The following is a 20,207-nucleotide window of genomic DNA, read 5'->3' on the forward strand; positions in this document are numbered from 1 at the left end:
GTGACAATCTAGCTTTAGGTATAGATTATAGGTTTAGTGGCATTTGAGTTCCCTAACATAAAGACAATGTCTCCCTATCCCTGGGTGTGAAAGCCCCTGAAAGGACAGCACTTCTTGGGGGAACAATAGCAAACTCCAGTGTTGACACCGCCTTTTCACTGACAGAGATATAGGGCTTTGGAATTGAAACTCTTCAATTATTGTCAGGAGTGAGAGGGTCACAGATGCAATCAGAGCCCCTGTGACACAGCTGGTGAACTTTATTAACGTATTAAACCTGGAATGCACTGGGGAAGACCGAAGGACAACAGCCCAAACTGGTTTTTCGTATAATAGTCTGGTCTATAAAAAGAAGGGAAAAAAACACTTTCCAAACTTTGTAAACTGTTAAGCCTCTAATTTATACTCAACCAATTGTCGTAAAGTAAGTATGACAAGAGACGTCGGTCTCATCACCGGCCGGCCAGGAACTTCTATCGAGTTTATTACAGTTTACCTTCAATCTGTTCTTGAAGTTGGACGTTGTTTGGGTTCTCTTGTTCGATTGGGAGCCCCGATAGGAAACCGGTGGTGATGACAGGGAATCAAAGCCGTCAGAGGAGACTCAGACACAAATTTATTTCGCGGGCGATTTCTCAACGAAGCCTGGTTTAAATTAAACCAAGGAACATGAATAATGTACTTCCTTGGTCCTTCCTATTATTAAGGGGCTTTGGCTTAACTGAAGAAGTCAACAGAAACCAACTAATATACTTACTAATGCAGGTTATAACATATCCGTCACAACTTACCTCCTGCCAACTGGAAGCGACCAAAACGGTGCTTCCAGTTGACTGAATGTCGTCTGCAGTCCCTTCCACCATTCTGTTACCTCCACAACTGGAAAACGACTACAGAACCAAATAACAGGATAAGAACGCGAATCAACAAATAAATATTCTTTAAGTTTATCATCTTTGTTCTTATTTTATTTTATGTTTTATAAAATGCAATTGACAGAACTTTTATTTAGTTATATTACACTGACCTGTTGTAGTTCATGGAGAAAGAGAGGCCTACTTCATTCTGCTCTCAACTACAATCATGGTATGTACATTACAGGATAAAAATAAACATTATAAATATAAGTCTTGTCACAGATTCTTCATGATGCAATGGAGTTATTAATGCTGGCCAAGATGTGTGAACTTGACAAGTTTACAGTATACAGTCCATCAAATGATATTAAACTTAGGTTATTAATATTAACCTGATAACATCTCAAACAGGTGTATGAGTTAATGCAGAAATCGTACGTCATTGCTAAAACTAATTCTGTCTATGCTACGGTATAGCCTATACAATTTTATATCGTTTTTTGACGTTTGGTTGAATTACTTAAAACAAAAAGTGGGGACAGATCTGCTTTAACTTCAGCAGAACTTCCAAGTTTAAAAAATATATCCGAGTCAACAATGGCATCGTCATTATTTGTAACTGTAACATTTGATCACAGCACAGCTCAAAGCTTTATATAATAATTGATGGATAATTTAACCTGATATTCGTCACCTTGAGCCATCGTTTCAATGTTTACCAAACTAAAAAAGGTTTGACTGCATTGTGGACATCTTGGCAACCGTTAATGCATAATTAACGTTACTACAATAGAGAGCCGACTGTAGCCCGCCCGGACCTCGACCTTTAGAGCCGCGTCCTACTGCCCGTCTGTGTGTAGGTTCCACGTCGACGCAACGCAAGGACCACGCAGACGCTTCGACGCAGTCGTGAACCTGTCTTGGTTCTGCGTCGGGTTTTAATGAGCGGACCAATCACAAACCTTGCTGCTGCGTCGCCTCGACGCACAGTTATGATTTTTGGGAGGCGCACGTCAGGCCCTTGCGGTGAACGCAAGGAGGGTTCGCAAGACGTAAAGGGTCCGTAAAGCCCCTTGCGTTGCGTCGACGTGGAACCATCATCAGCCCTTTAGGTCCTTCTAGAACAACCGCCGTGTAGGCTACGACACACGCGCACAAAAACGGTCGTGTTGGCCCACAGCTTTCAATTTGAACCTCACCGACGGCCCAACGATTTTCTTATAAACAAAACCAAAACAAACAAAAAAGATATTTGATAGAATGCGGTGATGTGTAGACGCTAGTATTTACAGTTCAGTTCGATCCGTAAGGCATGCCATTGTTATTCAAATCCTGTTCGAGGGGTGAGAGCAGGCGGTGGAGAAGTCTCTGTTCGGCGGGAACTCGTTCTCTATTTGTTCACGCCCCCTGCCTCTCCTCCTTAAGAAAGGTGGTGTTGTTGTAATCCCAGAATGCAACAGCAAGTATCTTCTCTTCGCCCCTTGTTGAGATTAGCATTTCAAAGACACCTTGGGGAAAACAACTCGACCGTATTGTTTGTTTTTAACCCCACGGTGTTAAAGCGGGTACAAAATCTGCTCAGTCACAAAGACTATCAATTTAAAGACAGGCGAAATGATGTCTTCCATGACCGCCTCGTCCATCCATCCGTCTTATAAAGGCTAAAACAAACCCTAAAGCGTGCTGACTAGGTCTGCTACAGTACTACAGACTAGCGTGTGTATATCCTGCATTCCTAAGAAAACATTACATTCATGTTAATGCTACTATATATTTGACACATCATCGGCTTTGGTTCGTATGAGACATCTTCAGTTGTAGAGAAATTATTAATAAACAGAACAGAGAGCACAGCTTCTTCATTAAAAAGAGGATAGATTAGGGCAAAGGATGATAAACTCCGGCACCGTTTTAAGAACAATATAGTAGTGAATGTGTGTGAGGGACATTTCTTAAAACGGTTCATTGAAGAGTTAAAGTGCTTGTATGTTAATGTATGTACAAAACGATATTGATTGTGTTAAATAATGAAACGAGTGATGCAACACAGTTGAGGCAGAAGGACGACGGTTAGCGGTTAGCCTCCATAAATAATGTTGAGCTTGCCGCCATCTAGTGGTGAAACTAGGACGTTGTAGGCAATACGATAAATAATCTCATGAAAAGTTAGTATGAAAGCGGTTAATTCATTACATGGACTGGGAGGATCTCATTCACTTATTCAAAAATAATGTACAATCTTAAAAAAGGTTAATACTGAATTATGCCTCTTCAAATTAGTTTATAGCTTCTAGCAGTTCATTTTAGTATACTCGTAGGAGAGGGTTTAGGTTAGGTTTAAACAAGCAGAAGAGACTAGTTATGAACGCTTGCTGCATATTTGTAAACATGAAACCAATCCCCATAGTCTGAAAAAAGAAGTAGTAATTATTCAATGATTTACTGGACATCTGTAGCTCTGACTATTGATTACCAACTATTGGCAACAATTTCATCAATGACTAATAGCTGAATGGCAAATTGAATAGAAAAATCTATTCAAGGAACCATAGCTTTAGGCGACCATCTGTTAGAAGAGTAAAATCAAGATAAAACTGACCTCTGGTTTACATGGGAAAAAAATATCCTCCACCAGAGTAAGGCAATCATATATGGCTATTATTTCATTAAAGTGTGTGTGTGTGTGTGTGTGTGTGTGTGTGTGTGTGTGTGTGTGTGTGTGTGTGTGTGTGTGTGTGTGTGTGTGTGTGTGTGTGTGTGTGTACGCATGGCAACATGACACAACTTTCCCACCCCATCAATAATCTCAACACTTCCCCTCGTCTCCTTCAGTATGGACAAACCCCCCCCGGGTGGTCCCTCACAGCAGTCCAGTCCGTGTGGGGGGGTCTCTCTTCCAGGGAGCTGTTCTGATTCAAAGCAGCCTTTTGTTTTAAGACATTGGGGGGGCCCCCGTGCACAGCAGTGCATCACGCGTTGTTCCGGGTTGACCCTGAGGGAGGCTGAGTCCCGGAGGAGTTTGTGTTATTCTCGTTGTTATTCTGAGTCGCTGTCGCAGAGCTGGGATGTGTGAAGGTTAATCAAAATAAAAAAAGAGAACGTTTCACTGATTTCATCTGTCGTCTTCTGGGTGTAGGACACAGTCCCAGCCTCCGCCCGGCTTCAGCCACCGAAACCCCTCCAGTGTCCTGCTCAAGAGCCCCCCGGCAGCGGTGTTGAAGAGCCCCATCCGGGTCATGGCGGTGTGTGAAGCTTCCCCTCGCAGTGGGGTGGAAGCTGCTCCTGCCTGACCCCCCCCCCCCCCCCCCCCCCCCCCCGGGGGCCCTGTGGTGCGCCAGGGCCGAGGGGGGCGGCTCAGACGTAGATGCCCTCTGGGTTGAGGCTGGAGGAGGCGGGGCCCTGGAGGTCGCGGAGGTCGCTGGGCAGCAGGCGGGCGGAGCCGAGCCGCTTCAGGGAGCCGGACTCTGCCTCTAGGGGGCGACAGAGGAGAGGACGGTCAGCCAACATCAGGCCGCGAAAACGACTCATGCAGTCACAAACCAGTCCAAGGCTTTTTGGTGAATAAGCTGTTCAAACAACAAGTTGCAAATACCCCCAAAAATGTAATGATACCTTAAGTTATTTCAAAAGACAGTTTTTAAATAGTGGACGGATTTGTGCAAACCTAAACGTTTGTTCTCTGTTTACCCACCAGGTGGCGATGTGTTCCCACTTTTATGATTAAACGCAAAACGACAGCAGCACTGTGTCTCTGACCATTCCTCGTTAAAGAATCAAATGTAAACTATTAGCAGCTGCATGCGTGTATATATGTGTGTGTGGGTATGCGTGCGCCTCTATGCAAGCGTGTGTGTACGACTGAGTGTGTGTGTGTGCGCGCGACTTTGTGTGTGAATTTGTGCGACTGTGTGTGAATTTGTGCAACTGTGTGTGAATTTGTGCGACTGTGTGCGACTGAGTGCGTGCGTGCGTACCGTGCTCGTCGTCGCCGGGCTCCGCCGGCAGCACGGTGACCTTGGTGCCCGTCTGCTGGATGAACTGCTGCAGGTTGACCTGACGCAACTCCTTGGTCAGCTGCTCCAGCTCCTGCTCCTGCTCCTGCAGGAACCAGACACACGGCAACGCTCAGAACCAACCAGAACCCAGGAGAACCCAGGAACCCTCAGAACACAGGACCGCTCAGAACCAATCAGAACACAGGAACGCTCAGAACCCAGGAGAACACAGAACCGCTCAGAACCAATCAGAACCCAGGGGAACCCAGGAATGCGCAGAACCAATCAGAACACAGGAACGCTCAGAACCCAGGAGAACACAGAACCGCTCAGAACCAATCAGAACACAGGAGAACCCAGGAATGCTCAGAACCAATCAGAACACAGGAACGGTAAGAACCCAGGAGAACACAGAACCGCTCAGAACCAATCAGAACCCAGCAACCCTCAGAACACAGGAACGCTCAGAACCAATCAGAACCCAGGCACCCTCAGAACACAGGAACGCTCAGAACCAATCAGAACCCAGGAACCCTCAGAACCCAGCAGAACCCAGGCCATAAGAACACAACCGATTATATGGGTTTCATTTATATTGTATGATCAGCGGTCTGATGTCTGTGGTCCGAGCGAGAGGAACCAGGCCTTCATTCAGACCACATAATCCCCTGCTCCTAATCAGACAAAGAATGCTGCCTAACTCCTCCTTCTCCACCTCCTCCTGTGATACCACTCCATCTCCCACTCCTCCTGAAATACTCATTACACTACTTAAATAGCACTCCTCAAGCCTCCTGGGATATCACTCTTCCTCCCCCTGTAAAATCATTACTCCTCCTCCTCCTCACTCCTTTTAAACCACTCCCCCCATTAGACTTCTTTCTCCTCCTCCTCATCCTCCTCCTCCTCCTTCTGTAAGAACTCTCCCCCTGCTAACATATTATCATAACTTTTACCATTCACCAGAATATTTTAGCTTTTAAGAAACACGTAAAATGATGTCACTAGGAATAGCTTTGATTTGTTGTTTTGTACTCGTTTGGAAGGAAGTCAAATGACATGGAGATCTTCCCTTAAAGGGAAACGTCCTCTCGTCTTTCTCCAAGAGAGTGCCGTTTCAAACGTGTGCTGTAAGAGAATCCTGGTCAGCCACACCTTCAGCGCAAGGGAAACCCGAGAAGAGGACGCCATGGTTCTACTGTTAGAACTCAAACCCTGGACCGATGACATCATCGGCCAATAGAGTCGCTGAACATGGGGGTTCCCCTTTAAAGGTGACACATTATACCCCCAGGTTTGAGGGTGCTTAGCTGCTACAGGCAGTTTAAAAAATCTGCCTCTTCTGACATCACAAGGGGGCGTGTCCAACTAGATGTGCGCTGGATAGATCAGTCTACCAGCCTACCCAGTGGACTGTAGCTAACGTTGTTCATCTGTCCGTCATCTCGGTGGACACGCCCACCTATGATGTTCCAAGAGGCTTTAGGAGCGCCCCGCCCTGCCGGTTCGAGGCCACGCCCCTGGGTCAGGCCGGTGTGGGGCCACACACGACGCGTTACACACACCAGCAAGCGGATCACGACATCAGAACAACAACAGGCACTACGCAGAACCCGCAAGATCATCTCTGACCCCACACACCCTGCACACTTTGCCTTCCTGCTACTGCCCTGTGGGAGGCGTAACAGGACAATTGCCTCCAAAACTACCCGCTTCAAAACCAGTTTCATTCCTATTGCAATTAACATTCTGACCGCTTGGGATTAAGCACGGCCCTTATGTACTATATAATGTGTCTGTCTGTATGTATATCTATGTTATATGTTTAAGGTTTATTGTAATGTTTGAACCTGTACTGAAAACAGATTCCACCAGCCTGCCAGTGTAGTCATTAAAAGAATCAATCAATCAATCAATCAATAACAACCACTGAGCGGTTCGGGAGCTGACCTGCAGCCTCTTGGACGACTGGCCCAGCGAGCGCTCCAGCGCCCGGCAGCTGTTCTCCAGACGGGAGCTCTGCTGGCTCTGCTGCTCCAGGTCCCCCCGCACCCGGAACAGCTGGGCCTGCACCTGGACCAATCACAGCGGGTTAGTACCATGACCCCGCCTACAACACCCGGCACAGCTGGGCCTGCACCTGGACCAATCACAGCGGGTTAGTACCATGACCCCGCCTACAACACCCGGCACAGCTGGGCCTGCACCTGGACCAATCACAGCGGGTTAGTACCATGACTCCGCCCACACACCTCGTTAGTACCATGACTCCGCCAACACACCTCGTTAGTACCATGACTCCGCCCACACACCTCGTTAGTACCATGACTCCGCCCACACACTGGTTAGTACCATGACTCCGCCCACACACTGGTTAGTACCATGACTCCGCCCACACACCTCGTTAGTACCATGACTCCGCCCACACACTGGTTAGTATCATGACTCCGCCCACACACCTCGTTAGTACCATGACTCCGCCCACACACCTCGTTAGTACCATGACTCCGCCCACACACTGGTTAGTACCATGACTCCGCCCACACACTGGTTAGTACCATGACTCCGCCCACACACCTCGATAGTACCATGACTCCGCCAACACACCTCGTTAGTACCATGACTCCGCCCACCACACCTCGTTAGTACCATGACTCCGCCCACACACTGGTTAGTATCATGACTCCGCCCACACACCTCGTTAGTACCATGACTCCGCCCACACACCTCGTTAGTACCATGACTTACAGCCAAGTGGTGTTAGAACCCAACGCTAATCCCGTATTATTAACTCTGCAAACCGCACGTTAATTACACACTGATGCCGTATGAATATCCCATACCTGCAGTACGATAGCATAAAGCATAGAATTAACTCATTGCAGGTTTATTTTGTAATTTAGATCGAATGGCTCCTGTCCTGTAGTATATACAGGGATATATAAAGCCCTTATTACCATATTAATGACTCGGAATACAGCCATACGGAACAAAGCTAAGAAACACCATCGAACACAATAAACAAAACACACACGCCTATGGAGCTTAGCTAATGAATGAATAAGGAATCATATTATGACTGAGCACAATGTTGGCCAGTATCCCTACGGTAACGGCCAATGAATCACTGGCCTCGGAAACTAGTTTGGAGGTGACACAGGCTGAGTGGTGGTGTTCTTTCATAAGGTCGTACTATTAGGGTATGGAGTCAAAGCTTTATTAGAAAGCATTACGGACGATATAAAACAACCGAATCCCATTTAGCCTGCTCCTCGGATCTCTAGCTAAAGACAATTGGACCGTAATGATAAAATAAAGGTTGCATAATTATATATGCTTTATAAATATTTTATTTGATAAATTATAATGATTATTTCAAGTGTGGACCCACAAAGCTAAACGGAGGCCGGACAGCGACGGAGGATCCACTGCCTCACCACCAGCTCTCCCAGCATGAGCAGACCAGTCCGGCTGTGGATCAGGAGCTCAGAGCTGAACGGGATTAAAACACAACACTGCAGCTCTCAGGGGGCTCCCCGCGGCGCCCCAATACTCTTACGCGGCGCCTTGAACTAGTTTCTATAGCCGCATGCTACAGAATAATCCACCAGCAGCGATACTACCGTCAACGCAGTCGGCCGCTGCTGAGCACGACGGCCTGACGTGGAAGGTTCATGCGACGGATGCCCCTGACGAACAATCATGTGAAGTGTGTACGTACCTCTTCCTCATTGGCCTGCTGGTTAAGCTCCGCCTCCTGCTGCAGTCTCGTCTGCTCAAGCCCCGCCTCCATGGTCTACATACAAGAGGGGGAGCGAAGAATCAAATTAATGAAGCTTTTCTCCGAGGGAGAACGCACAATAATAAGATTGCCACTTTTAGAAGGCAAGCAATAAAATGCCCCATGGATTCAGAGAGAGAGAGAGCGAGAGCGAGAGAGAGGGAACAAGAGAGAGAGAGCGAGAGAGAGAGAGAATGAGAGCGGGAGCGAGAACGAGAGCGAGAATGAGAGCGAGAACGAGAGAGAGACAGAACGAGAGCGAGAGAGAGAGACAGAACGAGAGCGAAAGAGAGAGACAGAACGAGAGCAAGAAAGAGAGAGAATGAGAGCGAGAGCGAGAACAAGAGAGAGAGAACAAGAGCGAGAACGAGAGAGAGACAACGAGAGAGAATGAGACAACGAGAGAGAGAGAGAGAGCGAGAGAGAGAGAGAGACACAGAGAGAGAGAGAGAGACACAGAGAGAGAGAGAGAGACACAGAGAGAGAGAGAGAGAGACACACAGAGAGAGAGAGAGAGAGAGACACAGAGAGAGACACACAGAGAGAGAGAGAGAGAGAGAGAGAGAGAGAGAGACAGAACGAGAGCGAGAGAGAGAGACAGAACGAGAGCGAGAGAGAGAGACAGAACGAGAGCAAGAAAGAGAGAGAATGAGAGCGAGAGCGAGAACAAGAGAGAGAGAACAAGAGCGAGAACGAGAGAGAGACAACGAGAGAGAATGAGACAACGAGAGAGAGAGAGAGAGAGCGAGAGAGAGAGAGAGAGAGAGACACAGAGAGAGAGAGAGAGACACAGAGAGAGAGAGAGAGAGACACAGAGAGAGAGAGAGAGAGACACAGAGAGAGAGAGAGAGAGACACAGAGAGAGAGAGAGAGAGACACAGAGAGAGAGAGAGAGAGACACAGAGAGAGAGAGAGAGAGAGACACACAGAGAGAGAGAGAGAGAGAGACACAGAGAGAGACACACAGAGAGAGAGAGAGAGAGAGAGAGAGAGAGACACAGAGAGAGAGAGAGAGACACAGAGAGAGAGAGAGAGAGACACACAGAGAGAGAGAGAGAGAGAGAGAGCGCGAGGGAGAGAGCGAGAGACAGACAACAAGAGAGAGAGAGACAGCAGAAAAGAGCAAGAGAGTGAGTAGTGTACTAGTGGGGGGGGGGGGGGGGTCAGAGGTCACCTGCACGCGGGCCAGGTGCTCCAGCACTCGGCCGGTGACCTCGTGGACGCGGCCCTGCAGCTCGCCAAGCTGCAGGCGGAGCTGCCGCTCGCTCTCCTGCTCGATGTGCAGCTCGTTCAGCCAGAACTCCTCCTCCTCCACCTCCGTCTCGCTCCTCTGCAGCTGCTGCTGCAGGAGCAGCACCTCCTCCTCGTACCCCGCCGCCTGCTGGGGGGGAAGCGGGGAGAGACCTTCACCCCTCATCGCCTCTTAACCATTCAAACAAAACAGGAGCAGCAGTGCTGTCTTCGCTTGAGTTCAAATACCAATATCGTTTTTTCATCTTTTCCCGGCGCGCACCCGACAGAAAGAGTGCGAGCCCGCCACAGGTAAAGTCAATTTCCTCTCCTACCAATGACACGGCCACGTCCGTGGGTATGGACGACGCACGCCGTTACGAAACAACGGCAGGGCATTTGGAAATGTCAAGAGATGAGCGCAACAGGCGCCCATCTGTAGCGCTTGTTGCGCAGAATCATAACCTATTTAAGATTGACACAAAAAAGGAGAACGGTAAATCCCCCGAAATGACCCCCGAGGTTCTGAGGTTCTGTGGGCCGGGTTTTCTACCCAACACCCCAGCAAAGTGAAACCAACATTAACTCTAAAGCAGCGCCGACGCCTTATCGCGCCGACGCGACCGACCCCAACCCAGCATCAGTACCCTGGGGTCCCCTGGGGGTCCGTGGGGGCCCCCCGGGGGTCCCCCACGGACCCCCTGGGGACCCTGGGGACCCTGGGGACCCTGGGACCCAGGGGACCCCAGGGTACTGATGCTGGGTTGGGGTCGGTCGCGCCGACGCCTTATCGCGCCGACGCCTTATTGCGCCGATGCGACCGACCCCAACCCAGCATCAGTACCCTGGGGTCCCCTGGGGGTCCGTGGGGGCCCCCCGGGGGTCCCCCACGGACCCCCAGGGGGACCCTGGGGACCCTGGGGACCCTGGGACCCAGGGGACCCCAGGGTACTGATGCTGGGTTGGGGTCGGTCGCGCCGACGCCTTATCGCGCCGACGCCTTATCGCGCCGACGCGACCGACCCCAACCCAGCATCAGTACCCTGGGGTCCCCTGGGGGTCCGTGGGGGCCCCGGGGGGGCCGTGCTCTATGTCCCACCTCATCGGGCCGGCCGGCGGCCTCCTCCCAGCGGCGGAGCTCGGCGTCGCAGCCCCCCAGACGGCCCCCCAGCGCCTGCATCCTGTCCCTCTGCAGCTGCACGAGCTGGCCCAGCTTCCTGGCCGGGCTGGGGGGCAGCGAGCCGTAGCCCCCCACGTACTGGACCCGGGTCAGGCTGAGGTGCACCCCCCCGCGCTGCTGCTGCTGCTGGCTGTGTTTACCTGGGGGGGGGGGGGGGGGGGGGGGGGGGGGGGGGGGGCATGAGTGGATGGGGACGTGTGCGTGTGCGTGTAGGTATGTGTGTGTGTAGGTGTGTGTTTTAGGTGTGTGTGAGGTGGTGTTCGTGTGCATATGTAAGGTGGTGTGTGCGTATGTGGGGGTGTACGTGGATGCGTGTGTGTGTGAGTTGGTGTGCGTGTGCGTATGTGAGGTGGTGTGTGTGGATGTGGATAGGGATGTGTGTGTGTGTGTGTGTGTGTGTGTGTGTGTGTGTGTGTGTGTGTGGCACGTTAAATGGATTAAGAGATGGATGGACGGACGTGGATGAGTGTGTGGGAGGACACGTAAATGGGACAGGGGACGGATTCATGATGGGAGGAAGGGAGGGAAGAGAGAGGAAGGAGAAGTTAGTGTCACAGATGGCAGCAGTGATAGAGTGAGACACCAGTGAGAGTGAGACACCAGTGAAGACACCAGTGAGAGTGAGACACCAGTGATAGAGTGAGACACCAGTGAGAGTGAGACACCAGTGAAGACACCAGTGAGAGTGAGACACCAGTGATAGAGTGAGACACCAGTGAGAGTGAGACACCAGTGAAGACACCAGTGAGAGTGAGACACCAGTGAGAGTGAGACACCAGTGAGAGTGAGACACCAGTGAAGACACCAGTGAGAGTGAGACACCAGTGAAGACACCAGTGATAGAGTGAGACACCAGTGAAGACACCAGTGATAGAGTGAGACACCAGTGAGAGTGAGACACCAGTGAAGACACCAGTGAGAGTGAGACACCAGTGAAGACACCAGTGAGAGTGAGACACCAGTGAAGACACCAGTGATAGAGTGAGACACCAGTGAGAGTGAGACACCAGTGAAGACACCAGTGATAGAGTGAGACACCAGTGAGAGTGAGACACCAGTGAGAGTGAGACACCAGTGAAGACACCAGTGAGAGTGAGACACCAGTGAAGACACCAGTGAGAGTGAGACACCAGTGATAGAGTGAGACACCAGTGAGAGTGAGACACCAGTGAAGACACCAGTGAGAGTGAGACACCAGTGAAGACACCAGTGAGAGTGAGACACCAGTGAAGACACCAGTGAGAGTGAGACACCAGTGAAGACACCAGTGAGAGTGAGACACCAGTGAAGACACCAGTGAGAGTGAGACACCAGTGAAGACACCAGTGAGAGTGAGACACCAGTGAAGACACCAGTGATAGAGTGAGACACCAGTGAGAGTGAGACACCAGTGAAGACACCAGTGAGAGTGAGACACCAGTGAAGACACCAGTGATAGAGTGAGACACCAGTGAAGACACCAGTGATAGAGTGAGACACCAGTGAAGACACCAGTGAGAGTGAGACACCAGTGGAGACACCAGTGATAGAGTGAGACACCAGTGAAGACACCAGTGAGAGTGAGACACCAGTGATAGAGTGAGACACCAGTGAGAGTGAGACACCAGTGGAGACACCAGTGATAGAGTAAGACACCAGCAAGAGTAGCTAGTAAACTACCACGGAAACAGTTGGTAACCAGTGATATAGCTAACTAGTTCTAACCTACCCTCAGCGTATAGTAAACTACCAGTGAAACAGTTGGTAACCAGTGACATAGTTAACTAGTTCTAACCCACCCTCAGCGTATAGTAAACTACCAGTGAAACAGTTGGTAACCAGTGACATAGTTAACTAGTTCTAACCCACCCTCAGCGTATAGTAAACTACCAGTGAAACAGTTGGTAACCAGTGACATAGTTAACTAGTTCTAACCCACCCTCAGCGTATAGTAAACTACCAGTGAAACAGTTGGTAACCAGTGACATAGTTAACTAGTTCTAACCTACCCTCAGCGTATAGTAAACTACCAGTGAAACAGTTGGTAACCAGTGACATAGTTAACTAGTTCTAACCTACCCTCAGCGTATAGTAAACTACCAGTGAAACAGTTGGTAACCAGTGACATAGTTAACTAGTTCTAACCTACCCTCAGCGTATAGTAAACTACCAGTGAAACAGTTGGTAACCAGTGACATAGTTAACTAGTTCTAACCTACCCTCAGCGTATAGTAAACTACCAGTGAAACAGTTGGTAACCAGTGACATAGTTAACTAGTTCTAACCCACCCTCAGCGTATAGTAAACTACCAGTGAAACAGTTGGTAACCAGTGACATAGTTAACTAGTTCTAACCCACCCTCAGCGTATAGTAAACTACCAGTGAAACAGTTGGTAACCAGTGACATAGTTAACTAGTTCTAACCCACCCTCAGCGTATAGTAAACTACCAGTGAAACAGTTGGTAACCAGTGACATAGTTAACTAGTTCTAACCCACCCTCAGCGTATAGTAAAACTACCAGTGAAACAGTTGGTAACCAGTGACATAGTTAACTAGTTCTAACCCACCCTCAGCGTATAGTAAACTACCAGTGAAACAGTTGGTAACCAGTGACATAGTTAACTAGTTCTAACCCACCCTCAGCGTATAGTAAACTACCAGTGAAACAGTTGGTAACCAGTGACATAGTTAACTAGTTCTAACCCACCCTCAGCGTATAGTAAACTACCAGTGAAACAGTTGGTAACCAGTGACATAGTTAACTAGTTCTAACCCACCCTCAGCGTATAGTAAACTACCAGTGAAACAGTTGGTAACCAGTGACATAGTTAACTAGTTCTAACCTACCCTCAGCGTATAGTAAACTACCAGTGAAACAGTTGGTAACCAGTGACATAGTTAACTAGTTCTAACCTTACCCTCAGCGTATAGTAAACTACCAGTGAAACAGTTGGTAACCAGTGACATAGTTAACTAGTTCTAACCTACCCTCAGCGTATAGTAAACTACCAGTGAAACAGTTGGTAACCAGTGACATAGTTTAACTAGTTCTAACCCACCCTCAGCGTATAGTAAACTACCAGTGAAACAGTTGTAACCAGTGACATAGTTAACTAGTTCTAACCCACCCTCAGCGTATAGTAAACTACCAGTGAAACAGTTGGTAACCAGTGACATAGCTAACTAGTTCTAACCTACCCTCAGCGTATAGTAAAACTACCAGTGAAACAGTTGGTAACAGTGACATAGTTAACTAGTTCTAACCTACCCTCAGCGTATAGTAAACTACCAGTGAAACAGTTGGTAACCAGTGACATAGTTAACTAGTTCTAACCTACCCTCAGCGTATAGTAAACTACCAGTGAAACAGTTGGTAACCAGTGACATAGTTAACTAGTTCTAACCTACCCTCAGCGTATAGTAAACTACCAGTGAAACAGTTGGTAACCAGTGACATAGTTAACTAGTTCTAACCTACCCTCAGCGTATAGTAAACTACCAGTGAAACAGTTGGTAACCAGTGACATAGTTAACTAGTTCTAACCCACCCTCAGCGTATAGTAAACTACCAGTGAAACAGTTGGTAACCAGTGACATAGTTAACTAGTTCTAACCCACCCTCAGCGTATAGTAAACTACCAGTGAAACAGTTGGTAACCAGTGACATAGCTAACTAGTTCTAACCCACCCTCAGCGTATAGTAAACTACCAGTGAAACAGTTGGTAACCAGTGACATAGTTAACTAGTTCTAACCTACCCTCAGCGTATAGTAAACTACCAGTGAAACAGTTGGTAACCAGTGACATAGTTAACTAGTTCTAACCTACCCTCAGCGTATAGTAAACTACCAGTGAAACAGTTGGTAACCAGTGACATAGTTAACTAGTTCTAACCTACCCTCAGCGTATAGTAAACTACCAGTGAAACAGTTGGTAACCAGTGACATAGTTAACTAGTTCTAACCTACCCTCAGCGTATAGTAAACTACCAGTGAAACAGTTGGTAACCAGTGACATAGTTAACTAGTTCTAACCCACCCTCAGCGTATAGTAAACTACCAGTGAAACAGTTGGTAACCAGTGACATAGTTAACTAGTTCTAACCTACCCTCAGCGTATAGTAAACTACCAGTGAAACAGTTGGTAACCAGTGACATAGTTAACTAGTTTCTAACCCTACCCTCAGCGTATAGTAAACTACCAGTGAAACAGTTGGTAACCAGTGACATAGTTAACTAGTTCTAACCACCCTCAGCGTATAGTAAACTACCAGTGAAACAGTTGGTAACCAGTGACATAGTTAACTAGTTCTAACCCACCCTCAGCGTATAGTAAACTACCAGTGAAACAGTTGGTAACCAGTGACATAGTTAACTAGTTCTAACCCACCCTCAGCGTATAGTAAACTACCAGTGAAACAGTTGGTAACCAGTGACATAGTTAACTAGTTCTAACCCACCCTCAGCGTATAGTAAACTACCAGTGAAACAGTTGGTAACCAGTGACAGTTAACTAGTTCTAACCCACCCTCAGCGTATAGTAAACTACCAGTGAAACAGTTGGTAACAGTGACATAGTTACTAGTTCTAACCCACCCTCAGCGTATAGTAAACTACCAGTGAAACAGTTGGTAACCAGTGACATAGTTAACTAGTTCTAACCCACCCTCAGCGTATAGTAAACTACCAGTGAAACAGTTGGTAACCAGTGACATAGCTAACTAGTTCTAACCCACCCTCAGCGTATAGTAAAACTACCAGTGAAACAGTTGGTAACCAGTGACATAGTTAACTAGTTCTAACCTACCCTCAGCGTATAGTAAACTACCAGTGAAACAGTTGGTAACCAGTGACATAGTTAACTAGTTCTAACCCTACCCTCAGCGTATAGTAAACTACCAGTGAAACAGTTGGTAACCAGTGACATAGTTAACTAGTTCTAACCTACCCTCAGCGTATAGTAAACTACCAGTGAAACAGTTGGTAACCAGTGACATAGTTAACTAGTTCTAACCTACCCTCAGCGTATAGTAAACTACCAGTGAAACAGTTGGTAACTCAGTGACATAGTTAACTAGTTCTAACCCACCCTCAGCGTATAGTAAACTACCAGTGAAACAGTTGGTAACCAGTGACATAGTTAACTAGTTCTAACCCACCCTCAGCGTATAGTAAACTACCAGTGAAACAGTTGGTAACCAGTGACATAGCTAACTAGTTCTAACCTACCCTCAGCGTATAGTAAACTACCAGTGAAACAGTTGGTAACCAGTGACATAGTTAACTAGTTCTAACCTACCCTCAGCGTATAGTAAACTACCAGTGAAACAGTTGGTAACCAGTGACATAGTTAACTAGTTCTAACCTACCCTCAGCGTATAGTAAACTACCAGTGAAACAGTTGGTAACCAGTGACATAGTTAACTAGTTCTAACCTACCCTCAGCGTATAGTAAACTACCAGTGAAACAGTTGGTAACCAGTGACATAGTTAACTAGTTCTAACCCACCCTCAGCGTATAGTAAACTACCAGTGAAACAGTTGGTAACCAGTGACATAGTTAACTAGTTCTAACCCACCCTCAGCGTATAGTAAACTACCAGTGAAACAGTTGGTAACCAGTGACATAGTTAACTAGTTCTAACCAACCCTCAGCGTAAAGTAAACTACCAGTGAAACAGTTGGTAACCAGTGACATAGTTAACTAGTTCTAACCCACCCTCAGCGTATAGTAAACTACCAGTGAAACAGTTGGTAACCAGTGACATAGTTAACTAGTTCTAACCCACCCTCAGCGTATAGTAAACTACCAGTGAAACAGTTGGTAACCAGTGACATAGTTAACTAGTTCTAACCTACCCTCAGCGTATAGTAAACTACCAGTGAAACAGTTGGTAACCAGTGACATAGTTAACTAGTTCTAACCACCCTCAGCGTATAGTAAACTACCAGTGAAACAGTTGGTAACCAGTGACATAGTTAACTAGTTCTAACCTACCCTCAGCGTATAGTAAACTACCAGTGAAACAGTTGGTAACCAGTGACATAGTTAACTAGTTCTAACCTACCCTCAGCGTATAGTAAACTACCAGTGAAACAGTTGGTAACCAGTGACATAGTTAACTAGTTCTAACCTACCCTCAGCGTATAGTAAACTACCAGTGAAACAGTTGGTAACCAGTGACATAGTTAACTAGTTCTAACCCACCCTCAGCGTATAGTAAACTACCAGTGAAACAGTTGGTAACCAGTGACATAGTTAACTAGTTCTAACCACCCTCAGCGTATAGTAAACTACCAGTGAAACAGTTGGTAACCAGTGACATAGCTAACTAGTTCTAACCCACCCTCAGCGTATAGTAAACTACCAGTGAAACAGTTGGTAACCAGTGACATAGTTAACTAGTTCTAACCCTACCCTGCAGCGTATAGTAAACTACCAGTGAAACAGTTGGTAACCAGTGACATAGTTAACTAGTTCTAACCTACCCTCAGCGTATAGTAAACTACCAGTGAAACAGTTGGTAACCAGTGACATAGTTAACTAGTTCTAACCCACCCTCAGCGTATAGTAAACTACCAGTGAAACAGTTGGTAACCAGTGACATAGTTAACTAGTTCTAACCTACCCTCAGCGTATAGTAAACTACCAGTGAAACAGTTGGTAACCAGTGACATAGTTAACTAGTTCTAACCACCCTCAGCGTATAGTAAACTACCAGTGAAACAGTTGGTAACCAGTGACATAGTTAACTAGTTCTAACCTACCCTCAGCGTATAGTAAACTACCAGTGAAACAGTTGGTAACCAGTGACATAGTTAACTAGTTCTAACCTACCCTCAGCGTATAGTAAACTACCAGTGAAACAGTTGGTAACCAGTGACATAGTTAACTAGTTCTAACCCACCCTCAGCGTATAGTAAACTACCAGTGAAACAGTTGGTAACCAGTGACATAGTTAACTAGTTCTAACCCACCCTCAGCGTATAGTAAACTACCAGTGAAACAGTTGGTAACCAGTGACATAGTTAACTAGTTCTAACCTACCCTCAGCGTATAGTAAACTACCAGTGAAACAGTTGGTAACCAGTGACATAGTTAACTAGTTCTAACCCACCCTCAGCGTATAGTAAACTACCAGTGAAACAGTTGGTAACCAGTGACATAGTTAACTAGTTCTAACCTACCCTCAGCGTATAGTAAACTACCAGTGAAACAGTTGGTAACCAGTGACATAGTTAACTAGTTCTAACCTACCCTCAGCGTATAGTAAACTACCAGTGAAACAGTTGGTAACCAGTGACATAGTTAACTAGTTCTAACCCACCCTCAGCGTATAGTAAACTACCAGTGAAACAGTTGGTAACCAGTGACATAGTTAACTAGTTCTAACCACACCCTCAGCGTATAGTAAACTACCAGTGAAACAGTTGGTAACCAGTGACATAGTTAACTAGTTCTAACCCACCCTCAGCGTATAGTAAACTACCAGTGAAACAGTTGGTAACCAGTGACATAGTTAACTAGTTCTAACCCACCCTCAGCGTATAGTAAACTACCAGTGAAAACAGTTGGTAACCAGTGACATAGCTAACTAGTTCTAACCCACCCTCAGCGTATAGTAAACTACCAGTGAAACAGTTGGTAACCAGTGACATAGTTAACTAGTTCTAACCTACCCTCAGCGTATAGTAAACTACCAGTGAAACAGTTGGTAACCAGTGACATAGTTAACTAGTTCTAACCTACCCTCAGCGTATAGTAAACTACCAGTGAAACAGTTGGTAACCAGTGACATAGTTAACTAGTTCTAACCTACCCTCAGCGTATAGTAAACTACCAGTGAAACAGTTGTAACCAGTCGACATAGTTAACTAGTTCTAAACCACCCTCAGCGTATAGTAAACTACCAGTGAAACAGTTGGTAACCAGTGACATAGTTAACTAGTTCTAACCTACCCTCAGCGTATAGTAAACTACCAGTGAAACAGTTGGTAACCAGTGACATAGTTAACTAGTTCTAACCTACCCTCAGCGTATAGTAAACTACCAGTGAAACAGTTGGTAACCAGTGACATAGTTAACTAGTTCTAACCCACCCTCAGCGTATAGTAAACTACCAGTGAAACAGTTGGTAACCAGTGACATAGTTAACTAGTTCTAACCCACCCTCAGCGTATAGTAAACTACCAGTGAAACAGTTGGTAACCAGTGACATAGTTAACTAGTTCTAACCCACCCTCAGCGTATAGTAAACTACCAGTGAAACAGTTGGTAACCAGTGACATAGTTAACTAGTTCTAACCCACCCTCAGCGTATAGTAAACTACCAGTGAAACAGTTGGTAACCAGTGACATAGTTAACTAGTTCTAACCCACCCTCAGCGTATAGTAAACTACCAGTTGAAACAGTTGGTAACCAGTGACATAGTTAACTAGTTCTAACCCACCCTCAGCGTATAGTAAACTACCAGTGAAACAGTTGGTAACCAGTGACATAGTTAACTAGTTCTAACCCACCCTCAGCGTATAGTAAACTACCAGTGAAACAGTTGGTAACCAGTGACATAGTTAACTAGTTCTAACCCACCCTCAGCGTATAGTAAACTACCAGTGAAACAGTTGGTAACCAGTGACATAGTTAACTAGTTCTAACCCACCCTCAGCGTATAGTAAACTACCAGTGAAACAGTTGGTAACCAGTGACATAGTTAACTAGTTCTAACCCACCCTCAGCGTATAGTAAACTACCAGTGAAACAGTTGGTAACCAGTGACATAGTTAACTAGTTCTAACCCACCCTCAGCGTATAGTAAACTACCAGTGAAACAGTTGGTAACCAGTGACATAGTTAACTAGTTCTAACCCACCCTCAGCGTATAGTAAACTACCAGTGAAACAGTTGGTAACCAGTGACATAGTTAACTAGTTCTAACCCACCCTCAGCGTTATAGTTAAACTACAGTGAAACAGTTGGTAACCAGTGACATAGTTAACTAGTTCTAACCCACCCTCAGCGTATAGTAAACTACCAGTGAAACAGTTGGTAACCAGTGACATAGTTAACTAGTTCTAACCCACCCTCAGCGTATAGTAAACTACCAGTGAAACAGTTGGTAACCAGTGACATAGTTAACTAGTTCTAACCCACCCTCAGCGTATAGTAAACTACCAGTGAAACA

General features: G+C 46.7%; 1 protein-coding gene across 1 annotated transcript in view; it reads right to left on the reverse strand.

Annotated features, from left to right (window-relative positions):
* Positions 1-4,087: 4,087 nt before the first annotated feature.
* Positions 4,088-20,207, reverse strand: part of LOC307075377 (ras association domain-containing protein 8-like) — a 32,109-nt gene continuing 15,989 nt past the window's right edge. Inside the window, 6 exon segments of the mRNA XM_079735965.1 lie at positions 4,088-4,327; positions 4,832-4,955; positions 6,803-6,925; positions 8,574-8,648; positions 9,808-10,011; positions 10,963-11,183. Of these exon segments, the coding sequence (XP_079592091.1) occupies positions 4,212-4,327; positions 4,832-4,955; positions 6,803-6,925; positions 8,574-8,648; positions 9,808-10,011; positions 10,963-11,183 (863 nt within the window). The 3' untranslated portion in view covers positions 4,088-4,211.

This window comes from Pollachius pollachius (genome assembly GCF_949987615.1).
Source record: "Pollachius pollachius genome assembly, chromosome: 4".
In the NCBI taxonomy this organism is placed as follows: Eukaryota; Metazoa; Chordata; class Actinopteri; order Gadiformes; family Gadidae; genus Pollachius; species Pollachius pollachius.